Below are 23,146 nucleotides of genomic sequence, written 5' to 3'. Positions count from 1 at the left end.
CAAATCAAGGTAGCAACACTAAATAATACTAGTAGTCATTATAGTCTTCATCACCACACACTTTCAGCAAATAAATTAATTAGTTTAATTAAGTGCCAGTTTCATTTAACAATGACATTGATGAAATAGCAAAAATTATTAATTGTATTAAATCTCAACCTTTGAGCATGTCTTTTTAACATTCTGAGTGATGAAACGGAAGGCACACAGACAGCAGCTCTGCTGCACCCCCAGACACGATGGTTGTCTCAAGGAAAAGCACTTCTGCAATTGCTTAGTTGATGAGTTGACTTAGCTGTGTTTTTTCTGCAAGAGCATTTTTATTTGAAAGACATGGGTCATCCGTCGGACATGGGTATTTGGCAGATAATCTCTTGAAAATGAACAAAGTGAGCCTGTCACTTCAGGGAAAACAATCAACAATATTTGTTGCCATTGATAAAATTCAGACTTTCAAATGAATTATTAAAATTTTGGAAAATTTATATTTGTGATCGTGAGCATTCCAGCTTTGCAATACTTAAGGGTTTTTCTGACAAGATTGGGGTAATACTAATGAATGTGATTTTTTTGATATGTATCATAAAATGTGTCACCTTATGGAAGATCTGCATGACTCAGGGAACCAGTCTTCCAGTGTATAACGATACAAAATCACGCAAGGATAAAAGACCCATTCAAAGTGCCTGGGAGACCAAGGGATTTTAATGTTAACAGAATACAAATTGTTCATTTATAGCCTATCATATTTCATGTTATTAACCTTTAAGAAATCATGAATTTTTAAGTTTGTCATAGTATTAAGGAAGAAAATCCATACTCAGATGAAAAGGTTATTAAAATATCCATCCCTTTTCCAATTAAAATCTGTATGAGGCCAGATTTCTTCATATACTCAATTCAAACAACATACTACAACAGACTGAATGCAGAACCCATATGAGAATCCAGCTGTCTTCTATTAATCCAAAAATTGAAGAGATTTGCCAAAATGTTAAATAATGATACTCTTCTCACTAAAATTTACTTTTGAAAGACATGTTTTCATTAAAATAAGTTATTTGGCTGGGCATAGTGGCTCATGCCTATAATCTTAGCACTCTGGGAGGCAGAGGCAGGTGGATTGTTTGAGATCAGGAGTTCCAGACCAGCCTGAGCAATAGTGAGACCCCATCTCTACTAAAATAGAAAAACTGAGGCAAGAGGATCACTTGAGCCCAAAAACTTGAAGTTGCTGTGAGCTATAATGCCACAGTACTCTTGTTAGGGTGCTAGAGTGAGACTGTCTCAAAAAAAAAAACACACAAAAGAACAAACAACAACAAAAAATTTATGGTCTTAGCACCTGTAGCTCAGTGGTTAGGGCGCCAGCCATATACACAGGGGCTAGCAGGTTCAAACCCAGCCTGGGGCCTGCCAAACAACAATGAGAACAACAACAACAACAACAACAACAACAAAAATAGGCTCACTGCCCGTAGCACAGTGATTATAGCGCCAGCCACAAGCACTGAGGCTGGCGGGTTCAGCCCGGCCTGGGCCATCTAAACAACAATGACAACTGCAACCAAAAAAATACCCAGGCGTTGTGGCAGGCGCCTGTAGTCCCACCTATTTGGGAAACTGAGGCAAGAAAATCGTTTAAGCCTAAGAGTTTGAGGTTGCTGTGAGCTGTGATGCCACGGCACTCTACCAAGGGAGACATAGTGAGACTCTGTCTCAAAAACAAAACAAAACAAAAATAATAGCCGGGTGTTATGGCAGGTGCCTATAGTCCCAGCTAATTGGGAGGCTGAGGCAAGAGAATGGCTTAAGCCCAAGAGTTTGAGGAGCTGTGACACCACAACACTCTACCAAGGTTGGCATAGTGAGACTCGTCTCAAAAAAAAAAAAATTTACGTTAACGTGTAATGGGGCTTTAAAAAATGAATTAATATATACTTAAAAAATTTTTTGTTTTAATTTCCAATAAAGTGAATATTTATAGATATATCTCATATAAACGAAAGCTCAATGGGGTCTTTAATAATTTTAGAGTATAAAGAAGTCCTGAGACCAAAAACTTGAGAACTGCTGGTTTAAAGAGCGTGGCTATTTCTGAGAGCCAAAGCATCAGGCAAGAGGGAAATTTATTTCTAGGCTGTCAGGATTCATTACTGTCAAAGTAGTATCATTGCATTTTTCCCCTTTATCCCTCCCCAAGTTAACAATAAAATATTTTCAAAAATGGAATAAATCGTGAAAGAAAATATGAAGCTGCATTTTCTTAGACTCCTTGGCAAGATTTTAAACCAAGGTAGCTGACATTGTGATGCACTCTCATGGTTTAGTCACTTAACATTTAAAAGATTATGTTAACCACATTGTGCTGTTTTTAACCTACAACGGCAGTGACAATAGTGAACTTTCAAACTAGAAGAGATGTTTTAATGAAAATTAAACTTACCTGTAAATACATTTGGATGAGGGAAGTTAATAACAATAAGCTTCATCACCATTTCTGGATAACAGATGGCAATGAGCCAAGCAATCATGCCTCCCCAGTCATGGCCAATAAGAACACATGTGCTATAACCTGTAATCAAATAAATGTTGGCATCGTTAACGAGTTACCTCACATAAAATAGCTAAACTTCTGAAACTATTCTTTCTACTCTCCTACCTTAATTATGCACTTTGTACAGATACATTGAGTTCAGTGGTTTCAAAACTTGAGTCATCTAGATCGCTCCACTCCAGACCTACAGATTGAGAATATCTCCCCGAATATATTTTTTATTAAATCTGAATTAACCAGCTCAACTCTGGTTCCATGAACCTGACTCTGGAAACTGTGGTAAAGGCTGCACATAACTGGGTCACGAATTAGATTATTTGGGTTATTTTTTGAATGCTGAGAAATTTTTAAGTTATAGTAAAATCATAAATGCCTCCTCCATGTCCAACTTGTAAATCTTTACTTCCAGTAAGCATCTCTTTTCTCCCTTACTTTACAAATGTTATAAGTCAATACAGTAAAATGTCACTACTAAGGAAGTGTGAAGTCAAACTGAACTAGTAGAAAGTTTGAATTGTAGCACCATTTATAAACAAGTTTCATTTCACGTAATCATTATGGCAGTTTCAGTTAGATTAGAATGTTGATTAATAGAGATTCTGACAGGATTGCCATTGTATGGATAGATAAGTTTCATTTATAATTTACTACTGGAATATGCAAAATTAATTCTCTCAAGTTAAGTATTTCTCACCATCTCTCCTCACTGCTAAACTAATCCACACACACATACACTATCTTGTTCATATTGACTTGACTAAAAACTTCACGATGACAAATTTAGGCGAGGTCTCACTGAATTATCACAAAATCTGCATAAAATATAACTGTTCAAAATCAGTGTCTGAGCCTATTTTACTATAATCAGACTGACTAACAATACTGCAAGTTGACATCTTTAGACCTTGTCCATTTTTTCTATTCTAAAAATATTGGCCCCCAGGAGTTTGACGTTTCTTTGAGGTATGATGCCATAGCACTCTACCGAGGATGACAAAGTCAGATTCTGTCTCACAACAAACAAACAAAATTAAATTAAATTAAATTAAAAAAATAAAATAATAAAAATATTGGCCTAAGAAACATATGAAAAAATGCTTATTGTGGCACCAGCCCCATATACCAGAGCTGGCGGGTTCAAACCTGGCCCGAGCATGCTAAACAACAATGACAACTGCAACAAAAAACAGCTGGGCATTGTGGAGGGTGCCTGTTGTCCAGCTACTTGGGAGGCTGAGGCAAGAGAATCGCTTAATCTGAAGAGTTTGAGGTTGCTATGAGATGTGATGCCATGGCACTCTACCAAGGGTGACATAATAAGACTCTGTCTCAAAAGAGAAAGAAAGAAAAATTGGCGGCGCCTGTGGCTTAAAGAGGTAGGGCGCTGGTCCCATATGCCGGGGGTGGCGGGTTCAAACCCAGCCCTGGCCAAAAGCTGCAAAAAAAAAAAAAGAAAGAAAGAATGCTCAACATCACTGATTACCAAAGAAATGAAAATTAAAACCACAATGAGACATTGTGTTACCACAGTCAGAATAGGCATTATTAGAAAGTCAAGAAGCAATCTATGTTGGTGCCGATGCAGTGAAAAGGAACTGCCTGTACACTGTTGGTGGGAATGTAAAGTAATACAGCCTCTATGGAAAACAGCATGGAGATTTCTCAAGGACCCCAAAGGTTGTCATAAACAGGAACAATTAACAAACTCATATTATATTTAATATATTTTTTTTTTTTTTTTGTAGAGACAGAGTCTCACTTTATGGCCCTCGGTAGAGTGCCATGGCATCACACAGCTCACAGCAACCTCCAACTCCCGGGCCTAAACGATTCTCTTGCCTCAGCCTCCCAAGTAGCTGGGACTACAGGCACCCGCCACAACGCCCGGCTATTTTTTTGGTTGCAGTTCGGCCAGGGCCGGGTTTGAACCCGCCACCCTTGGTATATGGGGCCGGCGCCTTACAGACTGAGCCACAGGCGCCACCCTATATTTAATATTTTAAATATTTATATATCAACACTTAGATATTTTATAATATCTTTGGGGACACTCTGTATAGGCAGATCTACCATTCAGTCCAGCAATCCCTATTTCCTTTGGTATCTACCCAAAGGAAAAGAAGTTATCTTAAAAAGACACCTGCACTTGTATATTTATTGTAGCACAATTCACAATTGCAAAAATATGGAATCAACCTAAGTGCCCATCAACTGATGAGTAGATAAAGAAAATGTGGTATATATATATATATATATATGTGTGTGTATACACATATACACACATATATATATATATATACACACACCATGGAATACTACTCAGCCATAAAAAGGAATGAAATAATGTTTTTTTTCTGGCAATTTGGATGGCACTGGACGCCATTATCTTTAGGGAAGTAACTCAGAAATGAAAAACTAAACATCACGTGTCTTCACTTATAAGTGGGAGCTAAGCTATGATATACAGGGGCAAATGGAGTGATACGATGAACATTGGAGACTCAGAAGGGGCAAGTTTGTGTGTGGGCGAGAAAAGAAAAACTACCTACTGGGTACAAGGTACGCCATTTGAGTGATGGAAACACTATGGATTTCACCCCATAGGATTCATCCGCATAATCAAAAACCACTTGAATGTCTAAATCTATTGAAATTAAAAATAAAATTAAGTAAAAAATAAAAATATTGGCCTGATCTCATTAGATTATTATAAGAAGGGCCTTTGATTTCATGATATTTCTCACTATATAGGTTCCATTAGCACACTGACGGTAGGTAGCAGCCTTGTTTTAGTCAAAGCGGATGTAGTAGATTGGATTATTATTAAAATATATTCACTCCTCCTTCTCCCAACTGCCATAGAAGCAGTATACTTCACTGCCCCTTTGACCTATGGACGTGGCCATATGCTTTGCTTTGGTCTTCTGGTGGCTGCAGACTTGATGTTGAGATCCACCATCTGACTTGCTTTGACCAGTGGGTTGCCAGCAGAAACTTGAAGTATGCTAGTGCAACAGAGCTCACTCTCTTGCTACCTCTGCCACTGCCAGGAGATGAGCTGCTGTTTATCTTTAGCCTGGAGTCCAGCCCAACTCATAATGAGAAGCCCGTCTCAGCTGGACCTGCAGCCTGAGGCAAAGATCCAGAGGAGCCCTACCTACAGTTGACCTGCAAGAATCCGAGAACATAGGAATAAATGGTTTGTCCTTATGCCACTGAATCTGGGATGGTTGGTCACACAATATTATGTGCTGTAGGCGATCAATATGAAAGAAATAATGCAACTTCTTCTGCATCTCCTAACATTTTAAAATGAATATTGAGGTGTGCATTCTGAAGAAATAAGTTTCTGAGTGAAAAAATCAATATTTCAATAATTAGTTCTGAAAATAATAAACAGCGTACACTAAGTCTATTGTGGGGGGGGGTTGGTTTTTTTTTGAGATAGAGTCATACTGTGTTGCCCTGGGTAGAGTGCTGGTGGCATCATCATACCTCACATTATAGCTCAAACTCTTGGGCTCAAGCCATCCTCTTGCCTCAGCCTCCTGAGTAGCTGGGACTACAGGCATGCACCACCATGCCTGGCTAGTTTTTCTATTTTTAGTAGCGATGGGGTCTTGCTCCTGCTCAGGCTGGTTTCCAACTCCTGAGCTCAGGCAATCCATTCACCTTGGTCTCCCAGAGTGCTAGGATTACAGGCATGAGCCACTGCACAGGGCCCATTAAGTCTATTTTTAAAAACAACTCTTGAAAGTCATTCTTGTCTAGGGGACTACATAGTTACTCTGGAAGCATTATTTTCAAACTGCATAGGCCTGGCCTGGTGGCTCACTCCTCTGATAACAGCACTCTGGTAGGCCAAGGCCGAAGATCATTTGAGCCCAAGAGCTCAAGGCTGCAGTGAGTTATCAAGTATGGGACCTTGCCTCAAAAAATAAAATAAAATAAAAATAAAAAATATAATAAAATAAAATCATACATTTTCTGTATAAACAGTTTCTGTATAACCAAAACTATGGCAACAGGATCCAGATAATAGCTAGGGTAGATAGAAAATGCATCCTCCCAAGAAAAGAAGTTATCAATTTCACAATTTGTTGAATGTTAGCCCCTTAAAAAGAATTAATACTTTTTAAAAACTAACCTACCTAGTGAATCTAAAATATCCTTTATATCTGTAATTAGACAGTCTAATTTGTAATTTTCTCGACGAATAGGAGCATCTGTTTCTCCATAGCCTCTCAAATCCAGCGCTACAACTCGATATTCACTTTTAAATTCCCTCAGTTGGTGACGCCAAGAATACCTGCAGGAAAAAAACATTAAACATACCATATTAACTAATACAAACAATAACGTTACAGAATTTCTAAGTGGAAAACTCTAAGCAATTCCTTATTTTGAGAAAAGATATATAGCTGTGAGTCAGCAGAAAAAAAGAGACCTATTTGAGAAGGAAACATTGACATTCTATTAGAATTATTTTATCTTTTCAACAGCTTTAGTGGGGCGTAACAAATGACCAGTATTTACAGAAATTATAAAGTATCAGATTATAAAATCAAGGTATTTATATATGTGTCAACAGGTCAATTTTCTCAACTTTTCCTAAATGATGCTTATAAGGGTCAGGGAATCTATACCACGAACAGTTAATTATTTTACAGCCTGAATTTCAAGACAATGAAAAGATTATCAAGTCTTTTTAAAAGTGAGAGGGAAGAGAGCTTGAGAGTTGTACCAAAACATCTGAATGTTTATCTGTCCCAGGACTTTTGTGGAGTAACATAAATAAAATGCATCTAGATTGCAGAACCATTTGATTCTCTGGTTGAAAAAATTAACTAGATTAAAATTTAGTTCCCTTAGAAGTAGATTTTACTCCCCTTTCCCTACTGTCAAATAGGGCTTAGTGGGTTTTTTTTTGTTTGTTTTGTTTTGTTTTGGGGGGGGTTGCAGTTTTTGGCTGGGGCTGGGTGTGAACCCGCCACCTCTGGCAGATGGGGCCGGTGCCTTACTCTTTTGAGCCACAGGCGCTGCCCAGGGCTTAGCGTTTTTACCAATCATAACAGATTGAAAAATTCTGAAGATCAAAAAAAAACAAAGACGGTGGCACCTGTAGCTCAGTGAGTAGGGCACTGGCCACATACACCCAGGCTGGTGGGTTGGAGCCCAGTCCAGACCTGCTAAAACAGCAATGACAACTGCAACAACAACAAAAAAGTTAGCTGGGTGTTAAGGCAGGTGCCTGTAGTCCCAGCTACTTGGGAGGCTGAGGCAAGAGAATCGCTTAAGCCCAAGCATTTGAGGTTGCTGTGAGCTGTGATGCCACAGCACTCTACCCAGGGTGACATAGTGAGACTCTGTCTCAAAAACAAACAAACAAAAAAACCCAAAGGGGTGGCGCCTGTGGCTCAAAGGAGTAGGGTGCTGGCTCCATATGCTGGAGATGGCGGGTTCAAGGCCAGCCCCTGCCAAAAACTGCAAAAAAACAAAAAAAAAAACAAAAAAAAAGATTATCATTGAAAGAATCTAACATAAAACAAGATAAACCTCTGCTTGCTGAAGCAGAATTCTGTGGAGAAAGTCCCAAATCATGAACACAAGCAAAAGCAATTATTAAGAAATCCTAACAATGAAATATCACCAGCACTGACCCATGAGAATGGCGGCGGTGCTGCAGCCAAGTTCTGGAGGCCTCTGCTGGGCCAGGCATTTATTTCCCCTATGCCTGATCATGGAACTGCAGAATTAACTGAAATACAAAGCCCCGTAAGATTCTCTTCTTTGAATAAGCATAATCATTGTGGATAACTAACAGAAAAAAAGACATGGATTTTTCAAAGTGACTCACTATGTTATGGAACTCAAAATATGCATTTCTAAAGAGCATCTGTACACACATCTGTTCATGGAAACACAGTGCAAAATTATCCAATGCAAGCCAAATGGGAGATCATTATCTGAAAATACTTCTGGAGTGCAAGAGGCAAGCGAGCACAGTGAGGTAAGATTATATATCAATGATGAGAGGGCATATGCCATGTGAAGTGACACAAGCAAAGCGATCAAGGTAACACGTCAACCACCTTATATCAACAGATAGTTTATCAGGAAGAGTTTCAGATACATGCTCAGAATTATAGATGGGCACAGAATTCATGATCTGTTGCTAGAATATCTATGACTTATGAAAATCACAAAAGTATTGCCAATGAAGATGAATGTGAAGGCCAGGCACGGTGGTTCATGCCTGTAATCCTAGTACTTTGGGAGGTTGAGACAGAAGGATCGCTTAAGTCCAAGAGACCAGCCTGGGCAACATAGCAAGACCACTCCTCTACAGAAAATTAAAAAATTAGCCAGGTGTGATGGTGCATGCCAATAGTCCCAGCTATTTGGGAGGCTGAGGTAGGAGGATCGTTTCACTTGAGCCCAGGAGATTGAGGCTGAAGTGAGCTTTGATCATGCCACTGTCTAGAAGAGTACAGAGCAAAATCCTAACTCTTAAAAAAAAAAAAAGGATAAATTTGAAAATGTTAATAAAACAGCATCTTTTAAAAAAATGCAACTAAAAACTGCAACTGCTATTTCTGTTGTTAAGAATAAAATTATCCTTGAAATTAAATTCAAAGTATTTTATACAGTTAATTGAATTGAACAATTTAATCACAATAGGCAAAACTTCTTCCTCGGTGGGTACAGAACGGGTATAACAACCATAGCTCTTTATCCACAGTTTAGATAACTGTGAACACAGAATAACTTTACTAGTAATACTGAGTGGGAATTTACCTACCCCTTTCTCTCTCTCCCTCCAAAAACCAGGGTCATTTTCAGCTAGGTCATAGTTAGTAATCTTGTCAGCCTCATCTCTGGGTTGTAACAAACAAAAAGTAGTCTGTTTCCTTAAAGACATTCATCTGTCAATGCATATGACTTGATTATTTTCTCAAGTAGCCTTACTTAAAGTTTTGAACTGATTTTTTAATGCCTGTGTAACTGAAGCTCAACTGTTCCCTCTTTATAATCCCTCATAATCAATAAAGTTCTGCAGATTTAACCTCTTAAATATTTATTTAAACACTCCCCGTATACCCTGCTATCATTACCTTAATGCAGGCCTCCATTAATAGAGCAGTCTATTGATTGGTCTAACTGTGTCCATTCATTCTCTCAGCTCCATCTTTTACAAAACCAGAGTGATGTAGCAAAATCACAACATTACGGAAATTATTCTCTCCTGTCATATCCCTGCTTAAAATCTTTTTTGACTCCCTGTTATTTATAACACAAGGTCATCATCCTGGCAGACAAGACCTGCAAGATTGCTTAGTGCCCAAGACTCCAGCCTGATTACTTTACACTCTGTCATTTGCTTTATAATAAAAAGAACTATCTATTTCATTCTTCCTACATGGCAGCCACAATTCCAAGTACTTCTTGTATGATAATGTTGACCCTCAAGACCATACTATGAAGTAGGTATTATTATTATTATTATTGTTGAGACAGAGTCTCACTGTTGCCCTCAGTAGAGTGCTGTGGCATTACAGCTCATAGCAACCTCAAATGCTTGGGCTTAAACGATTCTCTTGCCTCTGCCTCCCAAGTAGCTAGGGCTACAGGTGCCTTCCACAACACCTGGCTATTTTTTTGTTCCAGTTGTCATTGTTGTTTAGCTGGCCCAGGCTGGATTCGAACCCGCCAACAACCACTGTGCTACGGGCACCGAGTCAGTAGGTATTATAATTAAGCACACTTTACAGATGAAGAAACTGAGGCACCGCAGGTTAAATGATGTGCCAAAGGTCACAGATTTTGCAAACAGCAGAGCCAAGATTTAAATCCAGGCATTCTGGCCTCAAAGTCTGTGTTAAGCTGCCTCTGCAGCACTAGGTCACTGTTGCTTTGTTGTTGTTATTGTTTTATTAGATTTATAAGGCTTTATTTTATTTAATAATGTTTATTATTATTTTTCTTTAAATCATAATTTTGTACATTGATGCATTTATGGGGTTCAGGGTACTGCTTCGATATACAATGTGAAGTGTTTACATTGAACTAAGTAACACATCCATCACAATTATACTCATTTCTTAATAGTTGTGAAATGTACCATTGCATCATGCATATTAGGTGAGGTCCCCCAAATACCCCCCTCCTCCCATTTCACCTCTCTCTCCTCTTCCCTTCTACTTTCTGGACTATAGTTATGTTTTGCCATTCATATGAATGTGTAGGTGATTATATATTGATTTCATAGTAATATTGAGTACATTGGATACTTTTTTCCCCATTCTTGAGATACTTTACTTTAACTAAGAAGAATATGTTCCAGCTCCATCTAGGTAAACATAAAAGATGTGAAGTCTCTATCTTTTTTATGGCTGCATAGTATTCCACGGTATACACATACCACAATTTGTTAATCCATTCATGGGTCAATAGGCACTTGGGCTGTTTCCATGTCTTGGCAATTATGAATCAGGCTGCAATAAACATTCTGGTGCAAATGTCTTTGTTGTAAAATGATTTTTGATCATCTGGGTATATATATATACCTAGTTGAGGAACTGCAGCATTGAATGGTAGGTCTACTTTTAGTTCCTTGAGTGTTCTCCAAACTTCTTTCTAAAAGGGTCATATTAGCTTGCATTCCCACCAGCAGCGTAGAAGTGTTCCCTTCTCTCGGCATCCATGCCATCATCTCCGGATTTGGGGTTTTGCGATGTGGGCTAATCTTACTGGAGTTAGATGATATCTCAAAGTGGTTTTGATTTGCATTTCTCTGATGATTAAGGATGATGAGCATTTTTTCATGTGTTTGTAGATCGTGCGCCTGTCTTCATCAGAGAAGTTTCTGTTCAAGTCTCTTGCCCACACAGAAATGGTGTTATTAACACTGTTGCTTTTTGCTTTTATGACTTTGTTCATATGGTTTCCTTTGTCTGAAATACCATCACTCCCCACCACTCCCCTGTTGCTCCACAATCTCTGACCCTCACTCCTCAGTTAACTCGTCCTCACACTGGGCAGCTCCTCTTTCAGGAGACTCCTCTGGCTTCCGTCCTTACCGGGCTGGGTGGGGTGGGCCCTCTGTACTGTCATGCTTGCACACACGTCCTGTAATGATCTGTTGATACCTGGCTTTTCCACTCGATTGTGAGCTTCCTGAGTTCTCTGGTAGAATATCTAGCCCATGGAGATGCTTAATAAAAATGTGTTGAATAATTGTAACCACAAAGTTATGAAAAAACAAAGCATAATGACAAAATGGTTGAAAAAGGATGGAAAAATGTATAGCAGGTGTTGGTTTAAATATAACAAAATCTCTCAAACTGGTTTTTTTTTTTTTTTGAGACAGAGTCTCACTATGTCGTCCTCGGTAGAGTGCGGTGGCGTCACAGCTCACAGCAACCTCAAACTCTAGGGCTTAAGCAATTCTCTTGCCTCAGCCTCCCAAGTAGCTGGGACAACAGACACCCACCACAATGCCTAGCTATTTTTTTTGTTGTTGCAGTTGTAATTGTTGTTTTAGCTGGCCTGGGCTTGGTTCGAACCCGCCAGCCTCGGTGTATGTGGCCAGCGCCCCCACTGAGCTACAGGCTTAAACTGTGTTTAAATAAATATACAATCCAACGGAAATCATGAGGATTATAAGAATGAGGGTGAAGAGGTAAATCCAAACCGTTTTTGACTAAGAACGACAATAAACTTACAAATATGTAGATAATGAGAGTTAGAAGTAACAATTGTTCAGTAAGGTTTCTGTCTCAGGTTTCTGTCCCAGTTCAAACCTTGAGACAATGACAGCTAAAGATCCCAAATTCCCATTGGGGAATTTATATTGAATTTCTATTGAACTATGCATTGTTTTAATATCTCAAATACCTGTGTCTTCTTTTTAAATTCATTTAATTAGAGATTTCAAGGTAGAAATTGTACTCAAAATAATGAGCACAATCCCACAACATTTTACATTCAAAATTGTATTAGAGGGGACACTTGTGGTGGCTTATGCCTATAATCCCAGCACTCTGGGTGGCCATAGCAGGTAGGTCACCAGAGCTGAGGAGTTCAAGACCAGCCTGAGCAAGAGAGAGACCCCCATCTCTACTAAAAACAGAAAAAAACTAGCTGGGCCTAGTGGTGCAGGCCTGTAGTACCAGCCACTCAGGAGGCTAAGGCAAGAGGATTGCTCAAGCCCAAGAGTTTGAGGTTGCTGTGAGTTATGATGCCACAGCACTCTACCCAGGTTGACAGAATGAGACTCTGTCTCAAAATAAAATAAAAAATAAAAATAAGAAATAAAAATAAAATTGTATTAGAGATTATGCAAACATAGGGTACCTGCCTATGTTATATTATTAAGAATTTACATTGCCTTAAAAATCACCTTAGTGACAGACTGGTGGACATGTCATTTATGTGAATAGAACAAAACAAGCCCTTTGATATGGGAACAAAACATATTAGAAAAGTCATAATCTCTGAAAATACTATAAATAAACAAAACTGTTTTTATCCACAGTATCTTTTTTTTTTTTTCTGGTAGCTTTCAGTGATAGCAGAGGACACATGGGAAAAAAAAAAAAAAAACCTAACCTCTTTCAAAGTTATCGCCCTTAATTTAAGGAGTACTTTACCAGACAAGACACTTTCAGATATAGAATATCCATGCCCCCTTCACTGCAGAGAAAGGCCACAGCTGCTGGCCTCTAGGCTGAGCTCACAGAGCCCTCACTTTCCTCAGCCCTACAGTGATGACGCAGGCGTTCCACACAGCTGCTGATGAAGACGACTCAAAGAAGTTGCCTGCCTCAGCCCAAAATATTTATAATTTTAAGAGATGCAAATTGAGGTAAAGAGGGAGTGGGAGAAAAATCATCCTTCAACAAACAGCCTTATTTGAGTTAATTTAGCTAAAAGGTCCAGAGATATGCATCTTGTTTGAGGTTTCTTTAGATTTTAACAAAGACGACCCAGGATTTTAGTCTTTCTGTATGACATCTCATCGTATACATTAAGTATCACCGTTTCTCAATGGTTATTCTCAGGCCATAATGATGAATGCAGGTAATACATTACATTTGGGTTGTTGTTTTTCTTTTGAAACAGAATCTCACTTTGTTGCCCTGGGTAGAGTGTCGTGGTGTCACAGCTCACAGCAACCTCAAACTCTTCAGCTCAAGCCATCTTCTTGCCTCAGCCTCTTTAGTAGCTGGGACTACAGGTGCCCGCCACAATGCTTGGTTATTTTTATTTGTTTATTTATTTATTTATTTATTTTCACATATACATACGTTCATTAGGCTTCCACTTTTTGCCTTCACAAAATTAAAAAGGCTCAAAATTTAACAATAACAATGTTTAAGATAGGGACCAGAAACAAAAAGCTCCCAAAGAACGAAGGAAGACAAATACATTCAGAAAAGAAATCAGACGATTGCTGCAACGAAGTATTAAGCAATAATAATAATAGTAATCCAAAGAAAGTAACATTCACATTGTCAGATTTGGTTATTTTTAAAAAAACTTTTTTTTTTTTTTAATTTTAAATTTTTTTTAGAGAGTGATGGCTGGTGCTATTTTATTTTATTTTATTTTTAGGTTAATGTGAAGGTACAAACAACCATGTCACAGTATTTGAATTTGTTAGGTAGAGTCCCTCTTGTAGTTGTGTCCCACACCCAAAAGATGTGCCATACACCCCTACATTGTGCCCATTAAGTAGGAGCACCCCGACCCTCCTTGCCCCTCTCCCTTATACACCCTCCCCCCAACTTGAATTGAACTTGGTTTTTCTCCAAGTGGGTGTGAATTAGATCATCTACTGGCTTCATATTAGTATTGAGTACATTGTATATTTGCTTTTCCATTCTTGTGATACTTTACTATGAGGAATGTGTTTCAACTCCATCCAGGCTTTTTTTTTTTGCACTTTTGGCCATGACTAGGTTTGAAAGCGCCACCCCCAGTATATGGCGCCAGTGCCCTACTCCTTGAGCCACAGGTGCCGCCCCAGGTTTTTGGGTTTTTTTTTTTTAGAGACAGAGTCTCACTTTGTTGCCCTTTGGTAGAGTGCTGTGGTGTCACAGCTCACAGCAACCTGCTGCTCTTGGGCTTATGTGATTCTCTTGCCTTAGTCTTCTGAGTAACTGGGACTACAGGCACCTACCACGATGCCTGGCTATTTTTTGTTGCAGTTTGGCTGAGGCCTGGCTCAAATCAGCCACCCTCAGTATATGGGGCCGGTGCCCTACTCACTGAACCACAGGCACCACCCTCCATCCAGGTTAATACAAAAGATGTAAAGTCATCACCTTTTTATGGCTGAATAATATTTCATTGTATACACATACCACAGTTCGTTAATCCATTCCTGAGTTGATGGGCATTAGGGAATTGGTAGGACGTTAGGCACTCACCACAATGCTCAGCTATTTTTAGAGATGGGGTCTCTCTCTTCCTCAGGCTGGCCTCCACCTCCTAAGCTTAAGCAATCCACCTCCTCAGCCTCCCAGAGTGCTAGGATCACAGGTGTGAGCCACTGCACTCAATACACTTGTGTCATGCTTTTTTGCTTAAAAAGTACTTTCATACACATTACCAATTTATAATTATTTTTGTTTTCACTTTACCAAATATTTATGACCTACTTGACTTATAATCAGGTTTATAATTTCATGTACATTTAGGAAAAATTTAATTGACCGAGAAATAACATCTACGTTTATAATATAAATTGAAACTGGTTGGAAACATCAGGCATAAAGTTTTTAGGTGCATTAAAATGAAAATAAAAAGCTTTGCCTTAAAACTTAAGGTTTAATTTTGTCCTAAGGTCTAAGATTTGGACTTTTTTTTTTTTGAGACAGAGTCTCAAGTTGTCGCCCTGGGTAGAGTGCCGTGGCATCGTAGCTCACAGCAACCTTCTAGGCTCAAGTGATCCTCTTGCCTCAGTTTTTCTATTTTTTAGTAGAGACAGGGTCTCACTTTTGCTCAGGCTGGTCTTGAACTCATGAGCTCAAGCAATCCACCTGCCTTGGCCTCCCAGAGTGCTAGGATTACAGGCGCGAGCCACCGCGCCAGGCCTGGATTGACTTTTTTGCACAAGCACCTAACTAGAATTGACTAGCCCCCTTAATAGGTACTAGGGGTGATTTGATTAGAAGGAAAGACAAAATGAGCATCAACATACAGGGCTTAGTTTAGAGTATGACATACTCAGACAGAGATATTTGATACTTGATTACCAACACTCTTCAGGCAGTTGCTTTAAGACTCTCCCTGAAAAGCTAGGTAGCTTTCAGATTAATGGTCAGCAAAGTTTGATGAATTCAACATGGTATATTTGAGTAACTGAGTTATTTGGGTTTGTTGTTATTGTTTTAAATTATAGTAAGGCTCTTGTGGGAGTATCAAATGATGGATTTGGTGAATGAAAGAGACTCCTTCCTACCTATGATCTAAATATGCTGTATTTCCTAATCTATGGCTCTTCAGAGTGAAAATATCTTTAGGAGCTTTTCAAAAACGAAACCATTCTTGGCCAGGTGTGGTGGTTCATGCCTGTAATCCTAGCATTCTGGCAGGTGAATTGCTTGAGCTCAGGAATTCCAGACCAGCCTGAGCAAGAGCGAGATCCCACCTCTACTAAAAATTAAAAAAAAAAAACAAAACTAGCCAGGCATTGCATTAAGTGCTTATAGGCTCAGCTACCTGGGAGGCTGAGGCATAAGGATTGATTGAGCCCAAAAGTTTGAGGTTGCTGTGAGCTACAATGATACCATGGCACTCTACCCAGGGCAACAGAGTGAGATTCTGTCTCAAAAAAATAAAAAATAAAAACCATTCTTTACAATGACCAGATATTGGACACATCTAGACTTGACTTTGCGGGAACAAATGGGGCTGATATCCAGGCACCAGTGCTGTCCCCCTCTTAGGCTGTACCACGCACTGAATATTCTAGGACATGTACAAGAACCAGGCATTTTCATTTTTCAAAAGGGCTCTCATGAGGAGTAAATAATGGGATAAGGCTGTGTAAAACGTACACAAAAGTATCACTTCTTAAAATACAACACAGAGCATCCCCTGCCCTATATTAAACAGGTACCACTGCCATTCTCTGGGACTCCTTGAAACAATTACCAAGAGGTTCTTTTTATCTTCATGTGGATTGTTCCTTAGGTAAACATGTGAAGTTGCAGGAGAATAAGAGCATAGACAAATATTGGAATTGGTGTGAGATGGAGTTCTTCCTGAACTGGGCACTATAGCTTATACCTGTAATCCTAGGACCGTAGGAAGATTGCTTGAAGCCAGGAGTTCAAGACTAGCCCAGGCAACATAGTGAGACCCAGTCTCTACAAGAAAGAATTTTTTTTTTTTTAATAGTCAAGTGTACTGACATGTGCCTGTAGTCTCTCAGCTACTTGGCAGGAGGCAAGGAGGCAGGAGGATGGCTTGTGCCCAGGAGTTCAAGGTTATGTATGGTGAGCTATAATTGCACCACTGCACTATAGCAAGATCCTATCTCTTAAAAAAAATCAAAAAACTTCTTTCTAAAAGGTTAAATATCATCCTCCCCATGAAGATCATGAGTTGTATTTAGAATGATCATATAAAATGTTAAAGTATTTTTATATTGCTGGCTGATATTTTAACACCCTCTTGAATGTCTGTAAAAGGTAAGAAACTTGAAGGATGAAGACCCATCACACAATCAGATCATTATCACTCTCATAGACCGAGAACAAGCAGCAGAGGTCAGCTCCGAATTTCAAAAAAAAGGGGCACCTGCCTTTCTGGCACTGCCAACTTCAGATGTGGAGCAATGAGGCTTCAATGAGATGATATATGTAAAACATTTAACTTATAAATGTTAAGATGCTATGTACCTGGCACATAGTAAATGTTAACTATCAGCAGAAAATGTTAACTATCATCATTACCATCACAAGAGATTGGAAATTATTATCTGACACACGGATGTCCACTGAATGAATAGAAATGAACATTCATTGAGTAGTCACTGGAATCATGCAAAAGGCCTTCACACGTTTCGACTCTTTGTCCTCACAACGAGTCTGCAAGATGACTGTTGATGCTTTTGCAGAGTCCTGCAGCAAATAAGTGGCTGAGCCAGAATGCACTGCCCATGCTACTTTATGCAGATTTGACTAATGCTTCAGAGTTATATTTTACTGTGAGCCAATCATGCCATGTGCCCCATGACGTAAGTCCACACGCATATGTTTGAATTACAGTGGGCAGTTTCCCTACCACTTAGTAAGTTGTCTTCAGATAGAAGAACAGGTAAAAGTATAATAATATAAAAATGCTGTATATTGGTCAGGTGCAATGGCTCACACCTGTAATCCTTGCACTCTGGGAGGCCAAGGCAGGAAGATTACTTGCGCTCAGGAGTTTGAGACCAGCCTGAGCAATAGCGAAACCCCAGTTCTACCAAAAATAGAAAAATTAGCCGGGCATGGTGGTACATGTCTGTAGTCCCAGCTACTTGGGAGGCTGAGGCAAGACAATCGCTTAAGCCCAAGAGTTTGGGGTTGCTGTGAGCTATGATGTCATGGCACTCTACCCAGAGCAACAGAGTGAGACTCTGTTTCAAAAAAGAAAAAAATTACTTATATTATTTTATGCAGGTAAATCCAGAGAAGGGAAAAATCTTCACAAGGGTAAAATCTTCTCGGTAAGAGGCACTCACAGGGCTCTTGCTCTGGAAAAGTTATGAAGTAGATGGGTCTTTGCCATCCGCTGTTTCTTTCTTCAATGTTTAATTCTTCCTCATACAATAACATCCTCAATGCTTTTATTCATAAAGTCCTTTCCACTCACAATGTACAAGGTAATATTTCTTTCAGATGTCTTTTAAATAAGGACTTAGAGGCTCTTCCAGGGACACTGTCTAGAGGCACTAAGAATGACATATCATTGCAGGCTTTCCTACGACACAGCCTCTATCAAAACTAGGCTGTCCAGGGCGGTGCCTGTGGCTCAAAGGGGTAGGGCGCCAGCCCCATATGATGAAGGTGGTGGGTTCAAGCCCAGCCCTGGCCAAAAAAAAAAAACTAGGCTGTCCAAACCTCTGAAACAAGAAAGTTGGGAAAGCACCAAAATCTGTATGTAGCAAGTGCCCAGGCAGACTTTGAGGGGTTCGTGCTATGAGACCTAAAGTTCTTATGAGGTTGTCCAAATCAAAAGAAGACATTAGCAGGGCATGTGTTGGTTCCATATGTGCTAATGTGTTTGTGATAGGATCAGGCATGCTTTCCTTATTGAGGAGCAGAAAATTGTTGTGAAAGTGTTGAGTTACTGAGTCAGAAAGCTAAATAAAAATATGAAGTTTTTTTTTTTTTTTTTAGTAATAAAAATTAAAAGGCCCAAAAAGAAATCCCCAGAACTTTGAGTAACATCAAATCTTTAAAAGTGGCTGGGCACGGTGGCTTGCACCTGTAATCCTAGCACTCTGGGAGGCCAAGGCAGGTGGATTGTTTGAGCTCAGGAGCTCAGGCTTTTGAGACCAGTCTGAGCCAGCATGAGGCCCCTGTAATTCCAGCTACTCAGGAGGCTAAGGCAGTAGGATTGGTCAAGGCCAAGAGTTTGAGGTTGTTGTGAGCTAGTACAGGAAGGAAGGAAGGAAGGAAGGAAGGAAGGAAGGAAGGAAGGAGGGAGGGAGGGAGGGAGGGAGGGAGGGAGGGAGGGAGGGAGGGAGGGAGGGAGGGAAGGAAGGAAGGAAGGAAGGAAAAAGAGGTGAGACCCTTAAGAAGTGATCAGGCTATAAGGTCTCTGCCCTCATTGGTAGACTTAATGCATCATGAAAGGGCAAGTTTGGCCCCCTTTTGCCTCTTTACCCTTCATTCTTCTCCCATGTGATGACGCAGTAAGAAAGTCCTCACGAGATGCTGGCACCTTGACCTTGACTTCCCAGACTCTATTACTTTCCGAAAATAAATTTCTGTTCATTATAAATTACCCAGACTATGGTATTCTGTTACAGCAGAACAAAACAAACTAAGACAGCAAGCCAAGTTTTATAGCAAAAATGAGTTAGTTATTAAATTTACCAGAATTCTGGAAATCCATGAAGCAGCAGCATAAGCGGTTTGCCTCTTTCTCCAGCAGCAACATAGTGAAATCTTAACCCTGAATCCTGAAAATAGATGGCACAGAATTTTAGGGATGTTTTGAGATGACTGTCAAAGAAGTACATTTAGTATTTCCATTTCATTAAAAAATACTTGGCTGGCCACAGTGGCTCATATCCATAATCTTCCCCAATTTGGGAAGCCAAGTTCAAGGATCACTTGAACCCAGAAGTTCAAGACTGATCTGAACAACATAGTGAGATCCTATCTCTACAAAAAAAAAAAAACTAAATAGAAAAACTAGCAAGGCCTGGTGCTGACCGCCTATAGTCCTGGCCACTTCGGAGAGATCATTTGAGCCAGTTTGAAGCTATCTTGAGCTCTGATGAGGACACTGCACTGTAGCCCAGGCAACAAAGCGAGATCCTGTCCCCCCAAAAAGAATCCTGTCTCAAAAACTCACTAGTGTTATTTTAACATCAATAAATAAAATAAATTTACTTAATTGTCAAAAAGAAAAAACTCACAATTTATCAATAAGGGCAAATTGACAGACTCACTTTTGTCAATACTCCCTTCACAGTTCCTTCTCTTTTTGTTCTAGTACAAGGTCAATTTATATATTATGCACCTCCGAAGCAATGTCACAATTTGTAACTTTCATCTTACTTATGCGTCACATTTCATCTCACTCAAATTTTATAGGACATGTAAATAGTTCCCATCTGAATTTATACTCCTGCCATGTTTACCTCCTAGTCATATGCTTTTCTCGGCTTGCCCGTCAAGAGCTATGCAATCAGTTATATAATTCACACCTCCTTCCCTTATTTTTAGGTCTTTCCTTCCCACGCTATTATTTTGGGTGTTGCATGTACTGTTCCCCTGGGTGCCTGCTCCTTATGCCATATCAGTGTGCGCTCCTAACACTGAATGCCCTGATTGCTCAAGACTTCACTCCACACACAGAAGACAATAAAACTAAAGGAAAATAAAAAGCACGGGAATCAGAGACGAATTCTGCAAACGCCAAGCAAATTGAAGAGAGAAAAGTAGAGGAAACATCAAGAAAAGAAAAACAAAAACTCTCAAAGAAGGAAAGCTAGGAAGGAAACCAAGAACCAAAAGCCGAGCACAGACACTGAATCGCCTGGTACACACCAACTGGGTTTTCAGATGTGAAAGAATCATTTTATCGATTTAGAAAATGCAGGCCCAAGTTGTTAACACAGGTCGTAAAGTAGTTGGGAGCAGGGCTGTGACTAAAGAGTCCCCGTCTTGTCCTAACTCCCTGGACAATGTTCTTTCCACTCCGTTGTTCTGCATCTCTCGGAAAGCTCTTTAAGTGGCCAGCATCAGAGGAAAGGCATTTTAAAGAGTTCTGGATGCTTCTTACGCAACTTTTACTCCTCAGGTTGGACAGAGATAACAAATCTGTCTTTGTCCTCAACTGCAGAATTCTTTCTTAGAAGTTTAATACTTTCTTTTTTGGAAGGGTAAGCTAGGAGGATCACTTGAGGCCAGGGGTTTGAGAACAATCTGGGCAACATAGCAAGACCATTTCTCTATGAAAAATGAAAAATTAGTCACCCCTGGGGGGTGGTGTTTGTAGTCCCAGCTACTCAGGAGTCTGAGGCAGGAAGATCACTTGAGTCTAGGAGTTTCAGGTTATAGTGACTTATGACAGAGCAAGACACTGCAAACAATAACAAGGAATAAAAACCTCTTTTATTGGCAAAAACTTCTTTTATTGGAGATGAGTCTTGCCGGATGAAATGCTATGGGCATTTGATTGGATTTAATTAACACATACTTTATTGCACTGACTATGCACCAGTCAACTGTTCCAAGTTCTCCTTTTTGGTTTTTGGATTTTTTTTCCTAACATATAATCAACGTATTGAATTTTCATATCAACCCCAGGCAAGAAAGAATTCCTCTTGCCCTTCTGAATGCCAACTGCTGGGCAATATAGCTTGTAATAGGAAATTAGGGCTTGGTGACACAAATGTCCCCTCATCCGAGGCTGGTTTTGAAAGGTCCGTGAGTCAGACTGTAGGGTGTATCACAGGAGCCATTTCCCTTCACCACCTGGAGCTCAGGAAATAGAATATCTGTGGGCTGTGAGGAAGCTTGGGACAAGCATAAACAATTAAAGAGCCTGCACGTATGGTTGACATTTACTTTTTATTCCATTCCTTTGGTCTCTGACTTCGTAACTCTGCTTCCCTCCCACAAACATACACCATTTCCTTACCCCTTCATGCTGCCTAAGTCATCTGTGATCAGAATAAACTCCTGATTTCCAATGACTTTATTCTGTTTATCTCGGAAATTTAGGTAAGGCCAGCTAGCCTCCTGAGACAGTAGGGTGCCACCAGAAACAACTACCTACAGCTGATGTCAGCTCTAAAGGGCAAAAAGGTGACAGGAGACAGGAATGTAAGAGGACCCTGATGAGAAACCAACCCAGGCGCCTGCGAAACGGGTCTCTCTCCCTCTCTGACACACAGACTCACACACACACAGAGGCACACGCCGGACCCACTCCCTCCACACCTCGCCCTCCCTGCCTTGCCCCGGGCAGCCCCCCGTCCCGCCGCCCGTCCGCGGAGACACCAGGGGACGCCGAGCCGGCGTCAGGGAAGGAGCAGCCCGGCGCCCCGCGCCGTCCCGGCCGTCACGTTCCCTCCCGAGCGCGCCGGGTCGGCGCGTCCCTCACCTTGATCCGCACGTAGCAGTGGGTGCCCAGGGAGGGGTCGTTCAGACAGGCGGGAGGGTGCTCGCGGGCGGCGCGCCGGAAGGTCCGCGCCGGTGCCCTGCCCACGCTCCACACAAGTTTGAGCAGGTGGACGGAGGCGCAGAGGCAGCAGTAGCAGTAGACCAGCGACCAGAAGAGCAGGGCGCGGAGCGCGAGCACCAGGCGGCGCAGGCGACCCCGCAGCCCCGCCATCCGGGAGCCGGAGCCACAGCGCCGCGAAGCGTCAGGCCCGCCCGCCGCCGCCGTCGCCGGCTCGGCGCGCGCCTCCCCCGGGCGCCCGGCGGCCGCGCTCGGCCCGCGTCCCGCGCTCGGCGGCTCCGACACAGCGCGCGAGGTGCGGCCGCGGGGGCGGCCCGGGCTGCGGGGCCCGCGCGGGACCAGGCCCTTTTCCGCAGAGTGAAATCCCATCTTCAAATCGCAGAAGTGCGGGGGAAATGAAGGCGAAACTTCCCCGAACCCGATTGGGTACCACGGAAGGAAACGCTGCTCTCTGCTGACCGGTGTCCCAGCCCTCAGCTGTCAAAGGAACTGTTGTAATTTCATCAGGCATTTTTCTGGATCAAAGAGTAACGAGTGGGGCCTGGGGAGTGAGGGAGCAGTCAAGGATTTTCATAGTAAAGACATTTTTACTTGATTCCTGACAGTCTCATAAAGATGTTGGTATTGTCCAACGAGGTTCAAAGTCATTATTAGCCCAGCTAGAAAATT

The 23,146-nt window shown here is 40.9% G+C and overlaps 1 protein-coding gene across 2 annotated transcripts in view; it reads right to left on the bottom strand.

The window, feature by feature from the left end:
• The window catches only part of EPHX4 (epoxide hydrolase 4), a 35,318-nt gene extending 12,657 nt beyond the window's left edge, over positions 1 to 22,661 (bottom strand). For both annotated transcript variants that reach the window (XM_053591520.1, XM_053591522.1), the window contains exons 1-4: positions 22,400 to 22,661; positions 19,657 to 19,742; positions 6,709 to 6,866; positions 2,447 to 2,575 (exon numbers count right to left, since the gene is read on the bottom strand). In XM_053591520.1, the coding sequence (XP_053447495.1) occupies positions 2,447 to 2,575; positions 6,709 to 6,866; positions 19,657 to 19,742; positions 22,400 to 22,630 (604 nt within the window). In that variant the 5' untranslated portion in view covers positions 22,631 to 22,661. The remainder of the gene's footprint in view (positions 1 to 2,446; positions 2,576 to 6,708; positions 6,867 to 19,656; positions 19,743 to 22,399) is intronic.
• Between the last annotated feature and the right edge of the window lie 485 nt (positions 22,662 to 23,146).

This window comes from Nycticebus coucang, chromosome 5 (assembly GCF_027406575.1).
Source record: "Nycticebus coucang isolate mNycCou1 chromosome 5, mNycCou1.pri, whole genome shotgun sequence".
Classification (NCBI taxonomy): Eukaryota; Metazoa; Chordata; class Mammalia; order Primates; family Lorisidae; genus Nycticebus; species Nycticebus coucang.
Note: the sequence above shows the minus strand (reverse complement) of the source record. Positions and strands in the feature narration are given on the sequence as shown.